This window comes from Chlorocebus sabaeus, chromosome 9 (genome assembly GCF_047675955.1).
Source record: "Chlorocebus sabaeus isolate Y175 chromosome 9, mChlSab1.0.hap1, whole genome shotgun sequence".
Lineage (NCBI taxonomy): Eukaryota > Metazoa > Chordata > Mammalia > Primates > Cercopithecidae > Chlorocebus > Chlorocebus sabaeus.
This window is the reverse complement of record NC_132912.1, coordinates 103,658,935-103,685,196: the sequence shown is the minus strand read 5'-3', so window position 1 is coordinate 103,685,196 and position 26,262 is coordinate 103,658,935. Positions and strand designations below refer to the sequence as shown.

The window sequence follows — 26,262 nt, the reverse complement described above, 5'->3', positions numbered from 1 at the left end:
AAACGCCTGGTTAATTTTTTTGTAGTTTTAGTAGAGATGGGGTTTCACCATGTTGGCCAGGCTGGTCTTGAACTCCTGACCTCAAGTGATCCACCCGCCTTGGCCTCCCAAAGTGCTCGGATTACAGGTGTAAGCCACAGCGCCCGGCCAACAATTCTTTTCAATATGATACGGTTACAAGACCACTATCACGCCCCTCTTTCTGGTATACATGGGAATTCTTATAGTAAAATCAATTAGCTTTTATTAAGTTTTCTCCTATAAAACGCATGCTCACTCATTCCATCATCAGTAACACCTATTTAAAAACAGCAGCAACAACACTAAACACTACCTACCCGTTGTCCAGAAGAAAAAGAATGAGAACAACTAACTTCACCGACTAAATGAAGAAGAATGTAGGTCAGGTAATATGCCTGTTAGAGAAATGAATAAAATTAACACCTATGAATTAGCTAGCATAGATGTCATTCCAATTTGCACATTAGGAAAGTTGCCCAGGAAGGATAAAGGATACGTTAAAGTTAACCCAGCTGGTCAGTAAGTAAAAGCCAAGCATCTAAACTAGGCTTTCTAATTTCTAACTTAAGTGCATTCTTTTTACCATGATTCATGACCTCATGACTGCCCTAATAAAGGGCTACAAAAAATACTCTTGGGAGCAAATTACCAACAATCATCCTTTTACTCACATTTTCAACCCTCAAATTTATGGAAGAATTTCATGACAGTGATAAATTAAAAATACCATTCGCTTTAAAATTATGTTTGCTAGAATGTATCTAGGGTCCCAATCCAGAAATGCCTATATTATCAGTCTGTGGTTAGGAAGCTGATATCAGTTATGCTTCTATGTACTCTTTGAGACCTCCTAGCATTGGATACCTGCTTTTCAAGTTCTAAATGTAGACTGTCATCAATAGTGCCATCTGGTTGTTCAGCCTTTTTCTTTAAGACCATTTTCTTTAACAGATCAGAAGGCTTCATCTGCACAAGATAGCGATGTAGGACTGATACCTATCAAAAGAAAGGAGACATTGAACAAAGCTAAATAATACAGTTGCTCTTTCTTAGGCTATTTTTTCCAGTGTGTCCTCTTTCATTTTGTCCTTTTATTATAGCTTTCTTTACACTTGAACAATATTCATTTTCCCTTTATGTAAAACCCCTGAATTGCTTAAAAAAGGATTTTAAGTGGCCAGGCACGGTGGCTCACACCTGTAATCTCAGTATTTTAAGAGGCCAAGGGAGGTGAATCACCTGAGGTCAGGAGTTCGAGACCAGCCTGGCCAACGTGGAGAAACCCTGTCTCTACTAAAAATACAAAAATTATCTGGGCGTGGTGGCAGATGCCTGTAGTCCTAGCTACTCGGGAGGCTGAGGCATGAGAATCACTTGAATACACAGGGCAGAGGTTGCAGTGAGCCAAGATCGTGCCACCTCACTCTAGCCTGGGTGACAGAGCGACACTCCGTCTCTCAAAAAAAAAAAAAAAAGTAAGGGATTTTAAATTAGAGATTTAGTACTTGTAACTTGGGATAAATGCTTAGGAGACCAAATGATATTGTAACAGAGGCCACAGGGAATGCTTTCTCTGTTAAATTATTCAAAAGTCAACAAAGTTGACTCTGTGGTTAGAAGTCATTGAATTCTGAGAAGAACTACAAGAAGTTGTGGTAAAAATCGCAACTAGATTGTAACTTGAATATCAGTTAGTGAGTTTGAGGGTTAATTATTCATATAATTATTTGGTTAATTATTCTATTTTACATGGGCAAAAAAGGAAAAAGTAACAGAACAACAAAAGTTAGGAGACATGGTAGAAATCCTATCCCCGGATCTTTTTTGAAGGCAGTAAATATCATTGAAAGGAATGAGAACTATCTGCTAATTACCCTGGTAGCTCCAGCACGATCCCCATACATCTGGAATCAAATCTACCTCAATTCTACTAAAGCAGAAACCAGTTGTGCCCATCAATCTCTCCATTCCCCAGCATCTTCTGCATGCTTCGGTTACTGTTCTTACCACACTAACCCACAAGAGTTGGTTAATTTTGTTTCAACCATTAGATTATGTTTTCAAGGGCAGCCTCAAATCTAAATCTTTGTTTTGTTTTAGTTCCTAAGACCTGGTGGCATACCTTGTACCAAATTGCAATTCAAACAAGAACAAAGGGACATCCAGATCAGGTTCTACGGTGAGTTTGTTTGTTTTTTTTTTTTGAGACACAGTCTCGCTCTGTCGCCCAGGCTGGAGTGCAGTAGCGTGATCTCGGCTTACTGCAAGCTCCGCCTCCCGGGTTCACGCCATTCTCCTGCCTCAGCCTCCCGAGTAGCTGGGACTACAGGTGCCTGCCACCATGCCTGACTAATTTTTTTGTATTTAGTAGAGATGGGGTTTCACGATGTTGGCCAGGATGGTCTCGATCTCCTGACCTCATGATCCGCCCACCTAGGCCTCCCAAAGTGCTGGGATTACAGGTGTGAGCCACTGTGCCTGGCCTATGGTGAGTTTTCAAATCCAACCAAGGGCAGCCCCATTAGTGCTATCAATGTTTGTAAAAAGCCTTCAGAACTTCTCAGAGAGGGACTTCCGTAGGACTTTTTTTTTAATTAAAAAAATTCACATATATATATTAAAGACAGGGTCTCCCCATGTTGCTTAGGTTGGACTCGAACTCCTGGATTCGAAGGATCCTCTGGCCTCAGCCTCCCAAGTAGCTGGGACTATAGGTGTGTGCCACCACTACCCAGCAACAGTTGGACATGTTTGTCCACACTCTCATATATACATGATATATTCTTACTGAACAAGTACTAGAGGGCAACTACATTTAAGCTCTATGATCTAAAAAGACTCATTTTAAAACAGGTTAAAGATGCAATCAATGTACAATGGTTTTGCAATTTCTAAGCTTGCGATAAAACTGCTAACTTAGACAAGCTGAATTAATTCAATAAATGAAATCATATTCATATAATTCCACATCATGATTTTCCCAGTAGTTTCTTTATACATTAATTCACATCTGATTGTCCACAACCATTCTATGTGGTGGAGGTTGCAATACTATCTCCATTTCACAGATGAAAAAACTGGATCTTGTTAGTTAAGTGTGCTAGAGATTACATGGACAGTATCATGCTTGAGAGCTGAGCTCTGACCCCAGGACCTTTGACTTAGGGTTCATCAATTTTCCTTATACCTCTCATTACCTCTCCCATTTATTAAAAATAAAAATGTATTTATTTATACCTGCAGATTACTGGCATTAGGAACATCTTCATGTTTCTCATCCAAAAGCTTTGAAATAATCACTAGACTGAGGCACTGTCTCAGTTGCCTAGAATTAGAAGTTAAAAGTATTTAGAATGTATTTTAATTAATACTGCTTGAAAAGCAAATGAATGAGTCAAGACGAGCTCTAGTAATTGGAAATATAGGCAATGTTTCAAGAGAAGTCTGTACAGGAACATATAAGCTGTTATAGAACAGTAAAATTTTCATGTAAAATATTTGTACATAAAACTTGAATTATCTGAAGCTCAGTAAATCATTTAACAGCCTTATCTTTGACCCTGATGATTTACTGACAGAAAACCTATTTTTTTACTGATGAAATTTATTTTTACTAAAGCAAAAAAAAGCTGATTCATTTATTTTTGTGGAATATGTCATCTGTATTAAGGTAACAGATAAACTAAAATTAAAAATAAAAAAATATTCAACTTGGGTGACAGAGTGAGACTCTGTCTCAAAAAAAAAAAAAAAAAAAAAAATTACATAACGACCTGAGTTAAGAATTAGAGTAAGAAAGAATCAGGCTATCAATGCCTTCTCACAACTGAATATGAAATAAACATCTCTGATCTAACATTCAAAGAATGATGAATGGAAATAAAGAACCAAGGCATTTCATTAATCTAAAATTATAAAATTTCTTAATGTTTAATTCTCACTTTTCAATACCTTCCACGTGATGTCCAATTAGGGACCAGCTGTACTAACCACAGAAGGTTGTGGGGATGACTGGAGAGTTCATTTATGCCCAGACAGAGTTCAGGCACCTGAAAAAAAAGAACATGTAAGATTTCTTTTCAAACAGAACAGTAAAATCAAACACCCAACAGATCATCTACATCCCTCCTTGCCATAATGGAAGCACTAGTACAAAATAAGGGCACACATTTTTAGAAATAGTATGGAGTCTAGAATCTGCTAAAATGTACACAATACACAGATTGTTTTACTTATACTATCTTAAATGGACTGAACAGATACATCTAGCAGAATTTCACTTGGCTTTCATGTTTTGTACTACATCATATCTTTAAACAGTCCTTCTTGGAAGGATAAACTGATCTAAACATAAATGTGTATCAGAGTTGTACAAGACTATATATATTCCTGATTTGGGATTTCTTGCACTTTAGGGATCCTATTTCAGTATTTTTAAAAGCCTAACACCTGGCTGGGTGTGGTGGCTCATGCCTGTAATCCCAGCACTTTGGGAGGCCAAGGAAGGTGAATCCCTTGAGGCCAGGAGTTTGAGACCAGCCTGGCCAACATGATAAAACCCTGTCTCTACTAAATACACAGAAATTAGCTGGGCGGGGTGGCGTGTGTCTATGGTCTCAGCTACTTGGGAGGCTGAGGCACAAGAATCACCTGAAACTAGGAGGCAGAGGTTGCACTGAGACAAGATTGCATCACTGTACTCCTGCCTGGGTGACAGGAGATGCTGTCTAAAAAAAAAAAAAAAGCCTAACACCCCCCAAATATGTATTACCATTGTGTATCAATTTTTTAAAAAGCCTAACAGTTGCTTCAAAATAATCTGATGAGCAGGGAAAGGAAATATAGGGTCGGTTTTACATTAGACAAGATTATGTCTCAATTATTGAAGCAAAGTAATACTTAGGAATTTATTATACTCTTTGCCTTACTTCTGCCTATTTTAATTTTTCCACCAAAAAAGACTGAAAAATATAATTTTTAAAAAGTCCTAACAAAAATTATACATGTTCATCCTCCATATGGTTGCAGAAGTTCAACTCAAATTCTGGTTGTAGGTATGACTCACTCCGTCATTTCATTTAGGTCTCTGCTCCAAGGTTATTTTGGAAAGGCCTCTCCCTGACTGCCTTATATGAAATAGCACAGCATCCAGTCTTGCTGTACTCATGTCCTGCTTTATTTTAATTTGTAGTACTTAACTACTACCTGACATGATAATATAATCAACATTTACTTGTTTAACCCTTTGACTAGGACAAAAGCCCCATGAAGGCAAAGGCTTTGTCTCTTTCACAGCTCAATCTCTAGCACCTACATTAATGCTGAGTCCACAGGAAATCCCCAATAAACACATTTTTGTTGAATAAAGAGCTGAAGTTTTAGAAAAAATTCAATTATCATGAATTTAAATAATACAGCTCCAGCAAACAGTCCCTTCCTCAGTTCATTTTTAATCTGCCAAAGATCTTGAGTTTAGAAACAGTATTAATTCCATATGCACTATGAGTTAAATTATAATGCTATATAAAAAATGAATAATGAAGTTTTAAGTAACATTACCTTTGTGTTCCAATCTCTGATGTTTTTCATCAGGTTTATCAGGAGGCTTTGAAAGTCTACTAGAGGAATCTGTTTCAGCTGTTTTTCCAAACTCATTTTAAATAACATTAAAATCAGCAACATTATTTCACGATCCTGGTAACCTTCTGGATGTATAGATGTACACAAGCCTAGAAACTGTTTAATATAAATGCACAGACAAAAATATTTTAGGAGGTACATTTTATTTTTAGGGTTTTAATTATAAACTCTTTTTGACAAAAGACGCAAAAAAGAACTATAAAGAAAACAAACATCAGATGTCTAGACAAAAGAAGGCAAGAACTACTCCACGTTAATAGTTAAATTAAATGGCATTTTCTTCTCCATTTTCCATTTTTGAGATTTTCTTAATGGTTCAGTATCACTGATTCAATTCAGCAACTAAAAATGTTTCACACTGTCATTAACTTTTTCTGACCTTCTTTTTTTTGAGACGGAGTCTCACTCTATCCCCCAGGCTGCAGTGCAGTGGTGTGATCTCGCCTCAATGCAACTTCCACCTCCCAGGTTCAAGTGATTCTCCCGCCTCAGCCTCCCCAGTAGCTGGGATAACAGGACCTGCCACCATGCCCGGCTAATTTTTTTTTTGCCATTTTTAGTAGAGACGGGGTTTCACCATGTTGGCCAAGCTGGTCTCGAACTCCTGACCTCGGCTGATCCACCCGCCTTGGCCTCCCAAAGTGCTGGGATTACAGGCATGAGCCACCGTGCCCGGCCTCTGCCATTAATGCTTGATCACTAAATTATATTGTAAGACTTCTTTCTTCATACATCCTACTTATAAAAAACTATTGGTTTCAAAACTATTTAATGATGTAACTGACCTAAAGTTCCTGTTCATCACTAATATTAAAACGACACAAAAACAGCAAAAACAATCTTTAATACAAAGATTATTGCTAAGAAATTTCAGAGACTGGAAATCACCTGGTAAGAAACTAGTTTTTTTTTTTGAGACAGAGTCTTGTTCTGTTGCTCAGGCTGGAGTGCAGTGGCACGATCCTGGCTCACTGCAAGCTCCGCCTCCTGGGTCCACGCCATTCTCCTACCTCAGCCTCCCAAGCAGCTGGGACTTCAGGACCCCATCACCATGCCTGGCTTTTTTTTTTTTTTTTTTTTTTTGAGACACAGTCTCACTCTGTTGCCCAGGCTGGAGTGCAGTGGCGTGATCTCAGCTCACTGCAAGCTCCGCCTCCCAGATTCACACCATTCTCCTGCCTCAGCCTCTCGAGCAGCTGGGACCACAGGTGCCTGCCACCACACCCAGCTAATTTTTTTTTTTTTTGTATTTTTAGTAGAGACGGAGTTTCACCATGTTAGCCAGGATGGTCTCAATCTCTTGACCTTGTGATCTGCCCGCCTTGGCCTCCCAAAGTGCTGGGATTACAGGTGTGAGCCACTGCGCCCGGCCTGTATTTTTAGTAGAGACGGGTTTTCACTGTGTTAGCCAGGATAGTCTCGATTTCCTGACTTCGTGATCTGCCCGCCTTGGCCTCCCAAAGTGTTGGGATTACAGGCGTGAGCCACCGTGCCCAGCTGAGATTTTTTTTTCAAAAAACCATTAACCACAGACTAAATGGTTCTAGCTCTGAGCCAAAGACACACAAAAGTTTTTTCCTACCTTAACCACATTTAAAATGTTGGTTTCAGGAAGTGTTGAAAAAATTGGCTTATAAGATGAACCTTCATTTTCTTTTCCCCTTGATGTTGTCTGTGTTTCAGAACTATTGAGAAGTGAGTAAAGCAATGTGAAGTTAGGCACAAAATATATCACTCACTTTAAGAAATACTGGGCTACTTTTTAAAAACTACGTTTTATCGAGGTATAATTTACATACAATAAAAGGAATGTACCCATTTTAAGTTTTGATAATCATATATACTAATGTAACCACCATCCAAATCAAGAAGTAGAACATTTCCATTCCCCTCAAAAGTCTCTTTATGCCAAATCCAAGTCAATCTGCTATCCCTGACTCAAGGCAAACACTAATATCATTTCTATCATTATGCATCCGTTTTCTCTTGAACAAACTACTTTTTATATGGTACTATCCTCATTGCTCTTGGTGTTAGAGAGCTATGTAGAAGATGGTTCTGACTAAAAAGAATTCATAATAGGTAAAAGACTCATAAATGGCCTAAAGAAACTGCTATAGCAATATACAGAAACAATTCAACGCACTCTACTTCTAATTGTCAGAGGTTATCAGTGAAGATTCATGAAAGAAGAGATGCATGAACTTCGCTTTCAAAAGACAGACAACATTTTAAATTTTTTGAAAAAACAATACTTTTACATGCTTTAAAAAAATCAAAATATATTAAGGTACAGTATGCTGGGATAAACTGCCCTCCTAACTCCGTTCTTTGTAACTACTCGTTTCTTCCCTAAGATAATTACTACGAATTTTAGTCCTTCCTTCCATTGGCATTTTATGTATAAACAAACAAATACGAATATATGTCACACTGTGGTATAAGAAGAAATACATTTGATCTTTGTCCCCAATCCCTGGCACAGAGCTCCTAAAACCTCTGGGATGTCTGATGAGGTAGGAGGAGCCTCTTTTGTTATTTATAATAATCCCTTTTTAACCATACCTAAATTTATGCTAATAAAGTGACTCCCGGAGGATGGGGGCTGGTTGCCAGAGTTATCAACCATGTGACTAGAAGGCTGAAACTTTCAGTCTCACCCAGAGGGGTTAAAGATTAAGTTAATCACCAATGGCTAATGCTTTAATCAACCATCCCTGTGTAATTGGCTCTCCAAAAATACCCTAAAGTTCAGAGAGCTTCCGGATTGGCTAATGCATCAAGAGGATGAGAGGGTGGGTAGGGTGGGGTGGCTCACACCTGAGTCCCAGCACTTTGAGAGGCTGAGGCAGGCAGATAGACTGAGCCCAGGAGTTCAAGACTCACCTGGGCAATACAGCAAAATTCGACCGGGGGTGGTGGCTCACATGTAATCCCAGCACTTTGGGAGGCTGAGGCAGGCAGATCACCTGAGGTCAGGAGTTCGAGACCAGCCTGGGCCAACATGGTGAAACCCCATCTCTGCTAAAAATAGAAAAATTAGGCGGGCATGGTGGGGGGCGCCTGTAATCCCTGCTACTCGGGAGGCTGAGGCAGGAGAATCGCTTGAACCTGGGAGGTGGAGGTTGCAGTGAGCTGAGATCATGCCACTGCACTCCAGCCTGGGCGACAGAGCAAGACTTTGTCTTAAAAAAAAAAAAAAAAAAAAAAAAGGCGAAACTCTGTCTTCTCTATTAAGAAAGAAAGAAAGAAAAAAAAAATGATGGGAAGGTGGAGTACCTGGACAGGCCAGGGAAGTTCCATGGACTCCCATTCCCATACCTTGCGCAATGTATCTCTTCCATTTGGCTGTGCTTGAGTTGTACCTTTTACAGCAAACCAATAATAGTAAGTAAACTGCTTTCCTGAGTTCTGTGAGCCATTCTAGCATATTACTGAACATAAAGGGGAGGAGGACTGTAGGAACTCCCGATTTATAGCTAGTTGTTTAGAAGAACAGGAAGTCCAGACTTGTGATTCCATATGAAGTGGTGGCAGTCTTGTGGGATTCAGTCCTTAACCTGTGGGCTCTGTGCTAACTCTGGGTAATTAGAACTAGAATTGCATTAAACTGTAGGACATCTAGTTGGTGTCTACAGGGAACTGGAGAAATGACAATGTGTAGAAAACCTATACATTTGATGTCAGAAGTGTTGTGAATGTAGAGGAAACATTTTTTTACCCTTTATCACTCCCCCTTCACCTTTAATACAAATGGTAGTATATTATATACCTTTGTACCTTCCTTTTCTCACTCAGCAATGTATCTTGGAGATACTTCCACAGCTACATGTGAAGAACTTATTTTTTAAAATAGTTGCTTAGTACTTCTTTGCGCCCCTTTCTAGTTGTATAACCTTGGGCAAGTTACTTAACCTCTCCGTGCCTACCTTACTTGTAAAATGGAAATGAAAACCTTACTAGTATTTGTAGTAACTACTAAGTGAGGTACTATGTAAATGAAGCCCTTAGAACAGAGTCTGGCACATAGCAAACACTATATAAGGGCTAGCTATTATGATGTGGAGGGACAGTAGGCAGACCAATTTGATTAGAAAGCTGACAACAAAACAGAAAACAGGTCAGGGTAAAATCGTAAAGTCTTAAATATAGGGTATAAAGGTTTGAGAATAGTAGAGAGTGAGTTCCTGCAACAGTGAAAAGAATATCTTGCAGGTGGAAAGGCCCTGGAGGAAAGATTTTTTGCCAGGCTAGGCAGGAAAAGAGAATCTGAATTAGACTGACACAGGAAATGAAAAGGAACGAATAGATATGACATAGGAGGAGGAAAAGGAATGTAGGGATGTGATAATTGAAGGGATACAGAATTGAAGGTTAGAATGTATTTAGACTTAAATTTTAAGTCTATGTACCTAGCAGAATAATGGTCAACAAAAGAACTGTACTAGTATCCTTTAATATCTGAATTTTCTCTACCTAAATATTTACTCTGACGATCTGCAAACATTTTCACTCTACATCTACTATTTGTATAGATAACTTGCCATGATAAATATGCATATACACACCAGCAAAAATGGGTAAGCTGTGAGTCCTGGTTAAAAAAAGAACAGTGATGGCCAGGTGCAGTGGCTCGTGCCTATAATCCCAGCACTTTGGGAGGTCAAGGTGTTAGGATTGCTTGAGCCCAGGATTTTGAGACCAGCCTGGGCAACATAGCCAGATCCATTCTCTATAAAAAAAATTTAAAAACATTGGCCAGGCATGGTGGTGTGTGTCTGTAGTGCCAGGGTACTCAGGAAGCTGAGGTAGGAGGGCCACTTGAGCTCAGGAGTTCGAGGGTGCAATGACCCATAACTGTCACTGCACTCCAGCCTCAGTGACAGACCAAGACCTCATCTTGTGGAAGGGAGGAAGGAGGGAAGGGGAAGGGGAAGGAGAAGGGGGGGAAGCAAGGGAAGTGAGGGAAGGGGAAGGGAGGGAAGGGGAAAGAAGAGAAGGGAGGAAAGGGAGGGAAGGAAGGGAGGGAAGGGAGGGAAGGGAGGGAAGGGAGGGACGGAGGGGAAGGAAGGGAAGTAAAGAAAAGAAAGAAAAGAAAGAGAACAGTGAGTGGGGTAGGATCTTAACAAGTTCAAGCCAGGCAGTGGCTCATGCCTGTAATCCCAGCAGTTTGGGAAGCTGAGGCCAGGGGATCGTCTTAGCTCAGGAGTTCCAGACCAGCCTGGGCAACATGGCAAAACCCCATCTCCACAAAAAATAAAAAAATATTAGCTGGGCGTGGTGGTGAGTACCTGTGGTCTCAACTACTCAGGAGGCTGAGGTGGGAAGATCACTTGAGCCTGGGAGGCAGAGGTTGCTGTGAGCTGATATTGTGTCACTGCACTCCAGCCTGCACAACAAAGCAAGACCCTGTCTCAAACACACATACACACACACACACACAATTTCCAGACTCATGCTCATGTTGTTTAAACAGGCATTTTGTTACACAGCACTCATTCCTTCACCAGATCACTTGTATTAAGTTTGTGCCCATCTTTACTCACCACTATACAATAACAGTGACTATAGCCACCACCACTGTTTATTTCCACTACTGTACATGCTCACTACAGTAAGAAAAATTCAAATTGTTGTACACCACATACAAAATTACCACACACTACTGAGTTCATTAAATGTTAAATAATAAAGTAGCAGTATGTTAAATGTTTATATTATGCAGAAATATGTGGTAACTTTTAAAATATAAGTGTTTAAGAACATTCTTGTAATATTTAGGGGAAACAGTTGGGATTTTTGGATGGGCTGGATAAACATTATTTTTCCTATTTAAAGTGATGAAACATAGTCTCTAGCTGAAATGTTGCTATCCAATATATTTTCAGATACAGATTACATCTGAGTAACCAGGGATCCTATACGGAGTGGAAACAGAATTTTCATAATGTTTAAGTGAATATATTCAACTTTTTCCTCTTTTACTTCCTTTACCTTTCCATTTTTATTCCCTTTTCTGTGATCAGTCTATTCATTTCCTCTGCCCATTTTTCTAATAGGTATTGATCTTTTTCTTATTGACTTGAAATTAATACTTTGTCTGTAACCAGTTTCCTTTTTTTTTTTTTTTTTTTTTTTGAGACGGAGTCTCGCTGTCTCCCAAGCTGGAGTGCAGTGGCCGGATCTCAGCTCACTGCAAGCTCCGCCTCCCGGGTTTTACGCCATTCTCCTGCCTCAGCCTCCCCCTTTTTTTTTTTTTTAAGATGGAGTCTCACTCTGTCGCCCAGGGTGGAGTGCAGTGGTGTGATCTCGGCTCACTGCAACCTCCGCCACCCAGGTTCAAGCGATTCTCCTGCCTCAGCCTCCCAAGTAGCTGGGAGTAAAGGTGCGTGCCACTACACCCAGCTAACTTTTTTGTATTTTCAGTAGAGACCCGGTTTCATCATGTTGGTAAGGCTGTTCTCGAACTCCTGACCTCAAGTGATCCGCCTGCCTTGGCCTCCCAAAGTGTTGGGATTACAGGCATGAGCCACTGTGCCTGGCCCCCACTTTTTTTTTTTTTTTTTTTTTAAAGACAAGGTCTCTGTCTGCCACCCAGGCTGTAGTACTGTGGTGTGATCACAGCTCGCTGCAACTTCCAATTCCCAGCCTCAAGTGATTCTCCCGCCTTGGCCTCCCCCAATGTTGGCATTACAGGTATAAGCCACCACACCCAGCCCAGTGTATCTTTTAACTAGTTACACTTCACATATCTGAAGGTTATTGATTTCTGTTTATTATTTTTATACCCAGACACCCACACCAAATTTTCTTAGTTATTTGTCATAGTTTTTCACCCAAGTCTTAGGCTTCTATGTCTAGATTAACTCACATCTACAAATAATCTTTCAGCAACTCCTTTCCAATTTTTGTATCTCTTGTTTTTTGTCTCTCGTCTAATTACTCTGGCCAATACTTCCACCAAAACAATGTTAAATAACAATGGAAAGTCTTGTAAAAAGAAAACAAAACTTTTATGAGAATATTTCTATTGTTTGCCTGCTAAACATGATGACGGCTTTTAGATTAAGACAGATGTTAAGAATGTATCTAATTCAAGATTGATCTCAACTTTGAGAGATCTTTTTAAAAATCAGAAATAAATATTAAACTTTAGCTATAATTATAGGTAAGTTGTACGAAATGGTATTTTTGGAGTTAATTATGATGAAAAAACTTACACTAGATAGTCTTCATTAAAGTCTGGCTGAAGATTCTCCAGGGGAAACAAAGATCTAAAATCAATTCCCATATTGAAAAACACAGCTGCTATATCAGACAATGATGGGATCCAGGGCCAAACTGGTGAGTCACTGAAGGTATCTAATTAACAGAAGAAAACATTTCATTCTAAATCTGTGGTCTACAAACCCACATTTGCAAGGTGACAGTCTGCATGTGAAACATGAATAATTACAATGGTTTTATACAAATGACAGCTGCTGATTTTATGCTAACAATATAGTTATAGGTTGATCATAGGAATTATAGATTTCCAAATAAAATGAAGAAAATGACATACAGAAAATATCTGAGAGTGATGGATAAAAGGGTGTAACTCACAAGGAAGTAACACGTTTTAAAACGGCTGGAAATACCACTGGTAAAATCCCAACTATCAATAACAGAGGAAGATTTTTTATCATCTTCATTGCCTTTATAGTCCCAATCCCCAGGACAGATGAAACAGGTAAACCACCATGCTTCTTTTATTTTTAAGGGCTCTCAAAGATGAGAAAGCAAATGTTACACCTTTGCAGTGGATGCTTTCAATATGCCTTACTGTATTATCAGTATAATACTGCTGCTTACCAATAAGCCAATTAAACTTAGTTGGCTAAGTAAGTTTGGAACCATTTCCACTTATCAAGCAAAGTAAGCCATGATTTGGTAAATAGTAGGTGAGGGCTTCCACTTGCAAGATCTTATACTCTTTTCTCAATGCAAGTAGGAAAATTCAGATACTCATTGTTTAACTGAAGTTCCATTTCATTATTAAAGACTTTTGAGGTCGGGTGAGGTGGCTCATGCATGTAATCCTAGCACTTTGGGAAGCCGAGGCGGGTAGGTTGCCTGAGCTCAGGAGTTCGAGACCAGCCTGGGCAGCATGGTGAAACCCCGTCTCTACTAAAATACAAAACAATTAGCCGGGTGTAGTGGTATGTGCCTGTAGTCCCAGCTACTCAGGAGGCTGAGGCATGAGAATTGCTTGAACCAGAAAGGTGGAAGTTGCAGTGCTGAGATTGTGTCACTGCACGTTAGCCTGGGCGACAGCAAGATTCTGTCTCAAAAAAACAAAAAAATGACTTTTGGTTAGAAAAATAATTTTATATTCTATATTTCCAAATATACTAACATTTAGCAATATGAAAGATACCATGTAAATAGCAACCAATAACACACACTGTAAATCGCAGTAAGTTGATATACTTACCATTTCTAATCGTTATTTCCATCAATGTACTTAAAATCTGCACCGACACAATACAGTCCGTATGAACTGACATCATCTGTCAAAAGCAGAGAAATGACAGGGTATTAAGAAGGAAGAAAACACAAACACTCATTATTTGCTAGGCACATATAAAGTTGTTTTATGTGGGCCAGGTGCAGCAGTTCATGCCTGTAATCCCAGCACTTTGTGAGGCTAAGGCGGGCGGATACCTTGAGCTTAGGAGTTTGAGACCAGCCTGTGCAAGATGGCGAAACCCCATCTCTACAAAAAATACAAAAATTAGCCAGGTGTGGTGGCGCACACCTGTAGTGGAGGATTGGTTGAGACCAGGAGGTGGAGGTTGCAGTGAGCCATGATCGTGTCACAAAAATAAAAAATAAAATAAAGGCATTTTATGTGCATTTAATACTAATGATAGCCTTGTGAAGTGGTACTCATCACACATATGAGCAAATAGGTTCAGAGAGATTAAATATTCTGCCCAACTGATATAAATGATATGTGGAGAAGGTGGAGTTTAATTCTAAAATCAGAGCTCTTTACATTCTAACATGCTGTTTTTGTTTTTTACAACTTTCATTTATAATTAGACAACTAAAACATTTGAAACTATCAAAAAATGTCTTTTTAGTAAACAGCATGACATGAAACCAAAAAACCATAAAGGAAAAGGCTGCAGGCAAAAATCAAACCACAAATTAATAAGATACGAATATACAAAATAATATACCAACATAGTTTTTCAAAAATGCTCAATATCACTAGATCAAAGAGATGTAATAAAAACAGTAAGATATCACTGATTGTCCAGGCCCGGTGGCTCACGTCTGTAATCCCAGCACTTTGGGAGGCCAAGGTGGGTGGGTCACGAGGTCAGGAGATCGAGACCATCCTAGCTAACATGGTGAAACCCCGTCTCTACTAAAAATACAAAAAAAATTAGCCAGGTGGTGGCAGGCGCCTGTAGTCCCAGCTACTCGGGAGGCTGAAGCAGGAGAATGGAGTGAACCCGGGAGGCGGAGCTTGCAGTGAGATCGCGCCACTGCACTCCAGCCTGGGCGACTGAGCAAGACTCCGTCTCAAAAAAAAAAAAAAAAAAGATGTCACTGATTGACTTCTAAATTGGCAATGATCAAGAATACTGATAATACCCTGCATTCATAGGAGTACTAGAAAGGAGGAAAGTAGTCTTATGCCTCATGTGAGTGCAATTTGGTTAAAACTTTTAAACTAGGGCCAGCTGCAGTGTCTCACACCTGCAATCTCAGCACTTTGGAAGGCTGCAGTGGGAGGATCATTTGAGCCCAGGAGTTCAAGACTGGCCTGAGCAACATGGCAAGGCCCCACCTCTACAAAAAATTTTTTTAAATTAGCTGGGTGTGGTGGTGCATACCTATAGTCCCAGCTACTTGAGGGGCTGAGGCGGAAGGATCACTTGAACTCGGGAGGCTGAGGCTGCAGCAAGCAGTGATTCACACCACCGCACTCCAGCCTGCGTGGCAGAGTGAGACCCTGTCTCAAAAAAAAAAAAAAAAAAAAAAGCCCCAAAAATCCAAAACAACTAATTGGTAATATTTATGTGAAGTTATTATTTTCTTTTATACTTTCACCCAGTTAGTCTTTTTACATACACGAATTTAGATGCAAATAGCATGCCTGTAATGCCTTTTTACATACAGGAATTTAGAGACAAATAATATATCTTTGTTTTTTTTGAGACGGAGTCTCACTCTGTCGCCCAGGCTGGAGTGCAGTGGTGCAACCTCGGCTAACTGCAACCTCTGCCTCCCAGGTTCAGACGATTCTCGTGCCTCCTCCTCCCAAGTAGCTGGGTCTACAGGCCTGTGCCACCATTAGGCTAGCTAATTTTTGTATTTTTAGTAGTGACGGGGTTTCTCCATGTTAATCAGGCTGGTCTTGAACTTCTGGCCTGAAGTGATCCACCCATCTCAGCCTCTCAAAGTGCTGGGATTACAGGTTTGAGCCACTGCACCTAGCCTCTGATATAACTTTTTTTTTTTTTTTTGAGACGGAGTCTCACACTGTCACCCAGGCTGGAGTGCAGTGGTGCAATCTTGGTTCACTGCAATCTCCACCTCCTAGGTTCAAGTGATTCTCTTGCCTCAGTCTTCCAAGTAGCTGGGATTACAGGCACCCACCACCATGCCTGGATAATTTTTTGTATTTTCAGTAGAGACTGGGTTTCACTATGTTGGCCAGGGTGGTCTCAAACTCCTGACCTCTTCATCCACCTGCCTTGGCCTTCCAAAATGCTGGGATTACAGACGTGAGTCACCACGCCCAGCCTGACACTTTTTACAAGACAATTTTTTGGGAACAAAAATCTCAAGTTTAAAAATTTTTTAAATCATTTAACAAGGTAATTTTATAGTGGATTTGTAGACGAACACATATTGTATTTCTATTGTTATCTTTTTCATTTGCTTAGAAGCCATAGATTATAATACATTTAAATTTAAAGTGTAGCCAGGTGCAGGGGCTCACGTCTGTAATCCCAGCACTCTGGGAGGCTGAGGCGGGCAGATCATGAGGTCAGGAGATGGAGACCATCCTAACTAACATGGTGAAACCCCGTCTCTACTAAAAATATTTTTTAAAAAAATTAACCGGGTGTGGTGGCAGGCACTTGTAGTCCCAGCTACTTGGGAGGCTGAGGCAGGAGAATGGCATGAACTCGGGAGGCGGAGGTTGCAGTGAGGTGAGATTGCATCACTGCACTCCAGCCCAGCCTGGACAACAGAGCGAGACTCCATCTCAAAAAAAAAAAAAAAAAAAAAAAAAAAGATTTAAAATGTAAGAGGTTGCCAGGTGCAGTGGCTCACACCTGTAGTCCCAGCACTTTGGGAGGCTGAGGCAGGCAGATCACTTGAGGTCACGAGTTCGAGAGCAGCCTGGCCATCATGGTGAAACCCCAGCTCTACTAAAAATACAAAAAAAAAAAAAAAAAAAAAATTAGCCTGGCATGGTGGTGGGCACCTGTAATCCCAGCTACTTGAGAGGCAGAGGCAGGAGAATCGCTTGAATCTGGGATGTGGAGGTTGCAGTGAGCTGAGATTGCGCCACTGTGGCACTTCAGCCTGGGAGATCAAGCGAGACTCTGTCTTAAAAATAAATAAAATAAAATAAAATAAAATAAAATAAAATAAAATAAAATAAAAATGTAAAGAGTAACCTGAACTCTACTTTCAATCAGTCATATGGCCTGTCATTCTGAACACAATCTATGTAGAAAAAAAGCTTCTGCTATGCAGATGTTTGTGCTGTTAAGCTCTGCCACTAGGCGGCAACACCATTCACAAACATGTTACACATAGGACAAGGTTTCTAACAGTCTTTTTGTGGTGGGTGAAAAATTCCAGGGTGGGAAATACATTGATTTCAGATAAGTAAATGTGTAAAGGAGTATATACAGCAATCTAATGTCTATCAGTTGAGACTGAGTTAAATAAATCATGGTATAGCCTAACAAAGAAATACTATGAAGCCAATGAAAAGGACAACATATCAATACTCTGAGATGAAATGCTCAATAATTTACTGCTATCTGAAATAAACAAGTTATAAGACATATTCACATGTTCTGTTTATGTTAAGTTACATGGCAATTTTTGAATGCAGAGAATACTCTAGAAAACACTGACTAAAATGTAACAGCTCCAGAAATTAGGACTTGGGAGGAGTTCAGCCTTCTTATTCTAATTTAAAAAAATTTAAATTGTTCACCCAAAACAGATTCTGACAGAAACTTCTTTTTAAAAATATTTCAGGCTGGGTGTGGTGGCTCACACCTGTAGTCCCATAACTTTGGGAGGCCGAGGTGGGGGGATCACTTAAGGCCAGGAATTCGAGGCCAGCCTGGCCAACATGGTGAAACCCAAACTTAGCCAGGTGTGGTGGCACAGGCCTGTAATCCCAGCTACTTGAGAGGCTGAGGCAGGAGAATCGCTTGAACCCAGGAGGTGGAAGTTGCAGTGAGCAGAGATCACACCACTGCACTCCAGCCTGGGCGACCGAGTGAGACTGTCTCTCAAAAATAAACAAACAAATAAATAACAAATAAATAAATAAATTTTAATCTCCTTTCCATTTTACTCGAAATTTTCACAATCAAACCTGAATTCCTTTTGAAAATCGCTAAAAAAAAAAGTTCTAACCTTTTTCTGGTCTACTACATTTAGAGACTCATGATAAAATCACAAAAATGCAAGGATTTTAATTACATTTTAACAATTAAACTTACAAAATACTAGTTAGGAGTATAGCATTAAAATGAATTGACATAATTTCTAAAAACTACTTACAAGTTAGTAAATCCTCCCACGATGAAAATTGACTTGGAATCAAAAAAGGAGAAATGAGACAAAGTGTCTTACACAGAGAAAGTGCTTAATGAATGATTAGTCTGGTTTTCAGAAAATAAATATGAAATTTATTAAAAAACTGCTTAAATGAAGGTATGCTTGTATGTCATAATTAGGGTTTGAATGGCTACAACGATGGACCCACATCAACAAGAGGCAAATTAACATAGATAAATGCAAAGTCTTACTCAGAGGTTTAAGAAACGATATATACAATTAGAGAATAATGAAGCCCCGGCATAAGAGTAAATGAAGTTTTTCTATTTTTTTTTTTTTGAAATGGGGTCTTGCTCTGTTGCCCAGGCTGGAGTACAGTGCATGATTAGTTTTGGACTGTAATAAGTAGAAATTTGTAGGTTTCTTCAGATAGGCAAGAGTCTCGCTGAAAACTGCTGGTAAGACAGACCTTATCTGGAGCATGTGTCCACATATTTTCGGTGGAGGCAGTGAGGGAACACTTTAGGAGTGACATTGACAAGCTACTCTTTTACTTGGATCTTGCCTTAACAGCAAGACCTTCAACTACTTTACACTTTAAAAAAGCAAACTTTCTCTCTCACCCTGGTACTCTCTGTATCCACCTTACCCTACATTTTCTTCATAGCACTTATCCGACATAATACACTTATAAATGTGTACACACACACTTGTTTATTGTCTGTCTCCTCTATATTAGCATGTGGGCTTCATGAGATCAGAGACACTGATTTTTTCATTGCTGTTCTCTCCAGTGCCTGGCACAGCTGGCACTCAAAATGCCAACTATATAAAACAACGAATGAAAGGCTGTACTGGAATATCTCTCCAGTTCTCACTAAATACGAGATTTCTTGATGCTATCATAAAACTCAGAGTAGAACTCCATGTTTTCCCACTTTTCACTTTATATATAGCTGCAGTTCTTTAATAACATTGATACTTTTTCCTTTTTGTTATAGGATTTCCAGGGCAAACACTCACTTATTGTAAAGGACTCTTTTATACTACGATTCCTTTTTCCTGAAAGTATATTTTTCACACATTTAGGATGTTATTAAAGTGGAATACTCAGTAACCTGAGAGTAACTTTTTTTTTTTTTTTAAAACAGATGTGGTCTTGCTATGTTACCCAGGCTGGTCTTGAACTAGCAATCCTCCTGCCTTGGTATCTCAAAGTGCTAGAATTACAGGCATGAGCCACTGCCAAGAATAACTTGTCATTCATAATCATTCTTGTCTTTGGAAGAAGGATAATTCCAATCTAACTGGGTAGTTACTACAGCACTCGTTGATACAGAAGCTATTATACAGGAAAAAGCCCCTTCCATGCTCTCCCATACAAATGTTTTTTGGAGACAGAGTCTCACTCTGTCCCCCAGGCTGGAGTGCAATGGTGCGATCTTGGCTCACTGTAAACTTCACCTCCTGAGTTCAAGCAATTCTCCTGCCTCAGCCTCCTGAGTAGCTGGGATTACAGGTGCTCACTACCACACCTGGCTAATTTTTGTATTTTTAGTAGAGACAGGGTTTCACCGTGTTGGCCAGGCTGATCTCCAACTCCTGACCTCGTGATCCACCCGCCTCGGCCTCCGAAAGTGCTGGGATTACAGGCCTTAGCCACTGCGCCCGGGTGATACAAATGTCAAGAGTAAGAAACTTCTACATTAATTTGCATGAAGGTCCAAAGTATCTAGAGTAATACCAGGACTCTATACATAGCATCAATATCATCACTGATATTTAAAAAGTTACCAATTGATTAACTTTGTGGAATTATCATATCTTAAATTTACGATAATTATTTAAGTGGATTTAAGCGTTAAATATGAACGGGGAAAAGAATCAGTTGGATTTGCATCCAAAAAAACCATATATACGAATGGGTAAATATTAGTATACAATTAAAATTCTGAAAATGTATACAGGTACCACCATAAACCTGAAAAAAAATGTTAAAAAGAAATTTAGGTATGTAAGCATTAGATAATCCCTTCTAAAACTAACTATAATAGTGATTTATCACGATGATGAAGGGTTCAGGTACAACTAACACTGACTGTCCTGTATAACTATCTACACTATCACTTCCTTTATAATCTCTTTACATTGACTCTTTTTGCCACATTCTAAGTCACTGACATCATAGATGTGCTACATTAATTTTTTTCTGCAGTAATGTACAAATAAAATTATATTTAAAAGTTTTTGACTTGGAAATATAGTAGGAGGCAACTATAACCCTCCAAACATTCCTCTTACCCGAAATAGCCACTTTAACACAGGGACAGGACACTGGACATAGTGATAAGCAGATGTAAGGAAGCCTTGTGTTGTCAAAAAAATCTGATCTGTTTTTCCCGATCTGAAAAAATAAAGTAAAATCAACATGACTATTAACTTCATGGCAAAATACTTCTACTATCACCACCACCACCACCACATCTGACACAATCAGAGAAATGAGCAAGCAAATCGTCTTCAGTCCATGGAGGTGGACTCTACACAAATATGGATGAGTTACTCATAAAATAAATTTAATTGATGGCCTAAAGCTGATCCAATCTGTTGGCTAGGCTCCATATTTAACTGGTAGACAAAGCTATATTTGCTGGTAGCGTTGAGAGACAGCCTATCAAGTCTCAGACTGGGGAAGTACTTTAAAAAATTGGCAGCAAAACTGATGTGATCTCTCTAGAGCTGAGATATCATGCACTGAGAGAAATTAGATCAGTTTGGGCACTGTGGTGGAGATTACTAGCTGCACATCCCAGCAACTATTTTTCCCTCTCTTCTTGGTAACTGAACCCTGATTTGTAGCTGCAAACACTAGCTGCCTGAAATAAACATCACTCTCTGGCTTCCCTTGTGGCCAAGTGTGGCCATATTGACTAAGTTCTATTCAACTAACTTAGAGTGTGTGGAAATGCTGTGTGGAATTTCTGGGAATTTGAACTAAAGGATGGAGCTCTAATAGCACCCGAAGCTAGGTGCTAAGAATGCTGGAGAAGAAAGATTATATGGTAAAACTGGCACTCCAGCCCTGGACTTGCTACTTTTATACTTCTTTCAAATACACTTCTTGTTTAAACCACTATTATTTTGACAGTCACTGTTATTATATACTGATCTCAATCCTAATTAATAAAGGCATGCGATATGTCAAACAACTATCCTACACTGCTTCCTATAATTAAAGAAGAAAACATAAAGATCACTAGTAATAAGAGGATTAGGAAACTTAATAGGTCATAATAGAAATTAACCTTTTAGAAGATTATACGAGTCAGAAGTGTTTTAGAGTAATTTTTTATACATATAAAAGTAAAATGTCTATTTTTCTACTTACTTAAGAATAAGTTTTTCTACAGCACTTTGTCCAATAAAACCAGAGTCTCTTAAATCCAAGGTATACTGATTGAAAATTTTTCCAGAATTGAGGAAATTAAATATTTCTTCACCTGGATGATGATCAGGAATAGCATCAATTGTAACTGAAAATTTCTTTAGAAATTCCCTGAAACATAAAAACAAGTCAATCCATACCAAATTGTTACACTACATATACTTTTGTATTTAAAAGCTGGGTGCAAAGAAAACTATTTTTTAAACCAATGTTAATCCCAAATTAGAAGACTAGCATGAGAAAAGTATGCTTTGCTTCTTCCACTTTTTGTAGCTGTTAGTCAAAAGCCACTAAATGTGTCTACGTGAAAAGAAACAATAACCAGGAGGAAAGATAAAAGATGAAACTTGGTCCTAACATTTGCCTTTCAAACCCATCACAGACAGATGAGAAACCTATCATAAATTATTCACTAACAGCCATCGATGGCCCATTTATTTTACAAAAACAAAACAAAACAAAATGTAACTTTAATAGGGTAAAATACATTATGAAAAATGCTATACCTGTGCTCTTCTAAGAGGCCATCCTCATCATCTGTACTGTCTTCTTCTCCAATTCTGATTGGGGATTTAATGCCTCGGCCTTGCCTTATGTCTTCTTGTAGTTGCTTCTGCAGTTCATCTAGCCTGAGAATTGGAAAGAATGTTATAACAGTTTACTCTAAGAATATTAAAAAACAGTCTTCAGTTTATATCTAAAAGCAGCACAAAGAAAACCCTTATTAAGTACCCTGGTATATGACAAATTCTGTTATACTATAGGTCAAATTATGTCTCCCAAATACATCATGATGTACAATTTTCATGAAAACAGATATATTTTAGGTGCTAGGTTTTTACCCAGTTACCAGTGTGGCATTAGAATAGTGTTCCATTGCATAAAAGACTTGAGGATTTCCATAAAGCTAGAATTTCAAGAATGATCTGTCCAAACCACTTACAGAATGGGAAAAAAACCCTGGTAAGTTAACTAGGCTTTCTAGCAGTAGTTGTCACTGTCATCATCATCACAACACCTAACACTTACCAAGCACTTAATATGTGACAGGCACTGTACTAAGGGCTTTATATATTCTTTTAACCCTCACAACAACCCCATGTAGTAGTTTATACACCTTTTATAGATAAGAAAACTGACATTAGAAAAGCAAAGTAACTTGCAAGAGCTTGTAATGCAAGAATGTGGGATTCATAGCCAGAGAGTCTAGCTCCAGAGTCCTTGCTTATACTGCCTCTCCCAGATTAAGTTATTTTAAACAAGGTTCTTACCCCAGCCACAAACAGTGGATAAGTACAGCTGAAGAGTAAATAACTAGCAAATGTACTGTTCTATCGTTACAGAAAAGGGTCAATCATTCGATTAAACTAGTACCCCTATCTTTCATTTGTGAAGTGCTCGATTTTAAAGGAGGAACTTCAGATTCCATATCACAGATGACAAGAATTCATGAAATATTTAAAGAATTGTACAATACAGACAAGTTCTCTAATTAAATTCAGAAAGGAGGAAGCTTTTGAACTACTAATCATCTGAAAAATTCCTAAAGTTAGTTACTTGCTTATCAAGTTTGAGATATGTAGCACATACCAACTTCCATGTAATCAAGTCAGCTAAGCTGTTAGTGAAGTTCTCCAGGGTATGTTCAAGGACATTCCTTGAATTAACAAGGAATATATTTTTCCCCTCTTACTAGCAAAACCTGTCCATAATTAGTCACGTAAATTTCATTAAGATCATTATGATCCTCAACTTTTTGATCTCTCTCTCTCTCTCTCTCTCTCTCTCTCTCTCTCTCTGGTGTGTGTGTGGCGGACGGGGGGTGGGGGGAGAGCGGTGTTCATCATCATTCTAAACTTTTTCCTCAAAAGAGTAACTTGATAGAAATATTTCAGAAAATTCTACGTGTGTGAACCCCCCCACCCACCAAACAACCCAATTAAAAACAGGCGAAGAATCTGAAAAGACATTTCTCCACTTGTATAACAAATGGCCAATAAGCACATGAAAATATGTTAACATCATTAGTCATTAGGGAAGGCAAACCAAACAATAAGGAGATACCACTTTACTATTAGGATGGCTATTATCAAAACAAACAAACAAAAAACATAGAAAAAAATAATGTGTTGGCAAAGATGTGGAGAAACTGGAACCCTTGTTCACTGTTGGTGCAGATGTGCAATGGTGCAGCCATTGTGGAAAACAGTGTGGCGGTACCTCAAAAAATTAAATGGAATTACCATATAATCCAGTAAGTCCACTTATGTGTATTTATGCCCAACAGAATTTAAAGGAGAGACCTGAAGAGAGATTTGTATACCCACGTTCATAGCAGCATTATTCACAGTAGCCAAAAAGTGGAAGCAATCCAAAGGTCCACTGAGAGATGACTAAAGAAAATGTGTTATAGACATAATACAATGGAATTATCAGCTTTAAAAAGAATGGAAATTCTGACACATGCTACAATATGAATGAACTCTGAAGACACTGCCCTAAATGAAACAAGACAGTCATAAAAGGACAAATATAATACCACTTACATGAGGTACCTAAAACAGTCAATTTCATAGAGACAAAGTAGAAGGGTAGTTGCTGAGGGTGGGAGGAAGGGGAGAATGGGGAGTTATTGTTTAATGGATATGGAGTTTCAGTTTGGAACAATGAAAAAGTTCTGAAGCTAGATGGTGGTAATGGTTGCACAACATATAAATGTACTTAATGCCACTGAACTGTACATGTAAAAACGGTTAAAATGGTAAATTTTATATGTATTTTCCATTAAAAAAAACACAAAAAATTCTACCCACACTTTCAATCTAGAATTTCAGCTATCAGATACTAGTTGTAATAAACAGAAAGGAATTTCTATTATTAGTTAGTCCAGTATACTATAAAAACCTGGATCTTTTGATCTAGTCTATGAAGAAGAGAGCCCGTCTTACTCCTTTTTTTTTTCTTTTTTTTGAGACAGGGTCTTATTCTGCCACCCAGACTGGAGTGCAGTGACTCAATCACAGCTCACTGCAGCCTTGACCTCCTTGGGCTCAGGTGATCCTCCCACCTCAGCCTGTTGAGTAGCTGGGACCAGAGGCATGTGGCACCATGACTGGCTAATTTTTCTTTTTTTGTAGAGATGGGGTTTCACCATGTTGCCCAGGCTGGTCTCAAACCCCTGGGCTCAAGAGATCCGCTTGCTTTGGCCTCCTAAAGTATTGGATTACAGGCATGAGCCACCATACCAGGCCTCTTTTTTTCATTTGAGACTGGGTCTCACTCTGCCACCCAGGCTGGAGTGAAGTGGCGCCATCACGGCTCACCACAGCCTTGAATTCCTGGGCTCAAGTAATCTTGCCTGGGTCTCCCAAAGTGCTGTGATTACAGGCATGAGCCACTGTGTCCAGCCAACATATCTTATTCTAACACAGTTGACAACAGAGTCCAAAATGCATGCTAATTTCTCACGATTTTTTAAAAAAGGTAAATTAAAAGTAAGTCACACAAACAAGCAGAATGCTAAATTTAGCAAATTAATCTTTATGCTAACGAACCTTTGTGTGTCTTCCATTTCCTTCACTAGACGCTCTAAGGTATTTGTGTAAGTTCCAGGATGAACATGTTCCTAAAACAAGAAAATTTAGAAATACTTTACAACATGTCTTAGTAGAAGAACTGGGATGTTTTAAGTAATTAAGGGTATGGAAGACTATTTTCTATTTCAATAATCTGGGCCAGGATAAAACCTTTCTTAAAGGATAATTTTCACCATCATGCTTTAAATTCAGTATTTTGCACTGCAGACAAATTGATTTCACTACCTATTAGGAAAGGCAGTACTTATAAAACCCTGCTAACTTTGAGATGTGACTGCAAACACTCAAGGACTCTGTGGCTACCCTGTCTTTACTTTTAAATTCTATTTTAGTAGAATCAAACTACTAATTTTTAGGTGTTACCATGGAATATTAACACCTTCCCCACCAAATTTTACAGACATCTTAGAATTTAATTCAGCTTATTCCCAAGATAGAATGAAGCACTTTATAAATAAAATTGCACACCACAATCAACAACATTTCTACACACTACCTTCATTTACAGATGTGGTCTCCAAAGCAGGGGGTGTGCAAGGTGATCCATTGGGGTGCAGGAAGAAAATAATAGAACTTCTATTTATATGGAACTTCTATAGAGACTCCAGTAGAACTTAGTCTATAGTAACTTCTACGTAACTTCTATAGGAAAATACTTATTTTTCTCTTCCTTTTAAATTCTGCTTTTGCATATGCTTTAGAAAGTACACAGTATCATAGTGGTACATGTAATCTAAAGGTATACAT

The 26,262-nt window shown here is 38.9% G+C and overlaps 1 protein-coding gene across 4 annotated transcripts in view; it reads right to left on the bottom strand.

Moving 5' to 3' along the window:
• The window catches only part of SLF2 (SMC5-SMC6 complex localization factor 2), a 64,158-nt gene that overhangs the window by 13,855 nt on the left and 24,041 nt on the right, over positions 1-26,262 (bottom strand). For all 4 annotated transcript variants that reach the window (XM_073019277.1, XM_007963868.3, XM_007963867.3 and 1 more), the window contains exons 6-17: positions 25,474-25,544; positions 22,426-22,548; positions 21,863-22,030; positions 20,776-20,878; positions 14,135-14,210; positions 12,882-13,023; positions 7,244-7,346; positions 5,581-5,757; positions 3,973-4,070; positions 3,259-3,346; positions 886-1,017; positions 339-416 (exon numbers count right to left, since the gene is read on the bottom strand). In XM_073019277.1, coding sequence (XP_072875378.1) covers positions 339-416; positions 886-1,017; positions 3,259-3,346; positions 3,973-4,070; positions 5,581-5,757; positions 7,244-7,346; positions 12,882-13,023; positions 14,135-14,210; positions 20,776-20,878; positions 21,863-22,030; positions 22,426-22,548; positions 25,474-25,544 — 1,359 coding nt within the window. The remainder of the gene's footprint in view (positions 1-338; positions 417-885; positions 1,018-3,258; positions 3,347-3,972; positions 4,071-5,580; positions 5,758-7,243; positions 7,347-12,881; positions 13,024-14,134; positions 14,211-20,775; positions 20,879-21,862; positions 22,031-22,425; positions 22,549-25,473; positions 25,545-26,262) is intronic.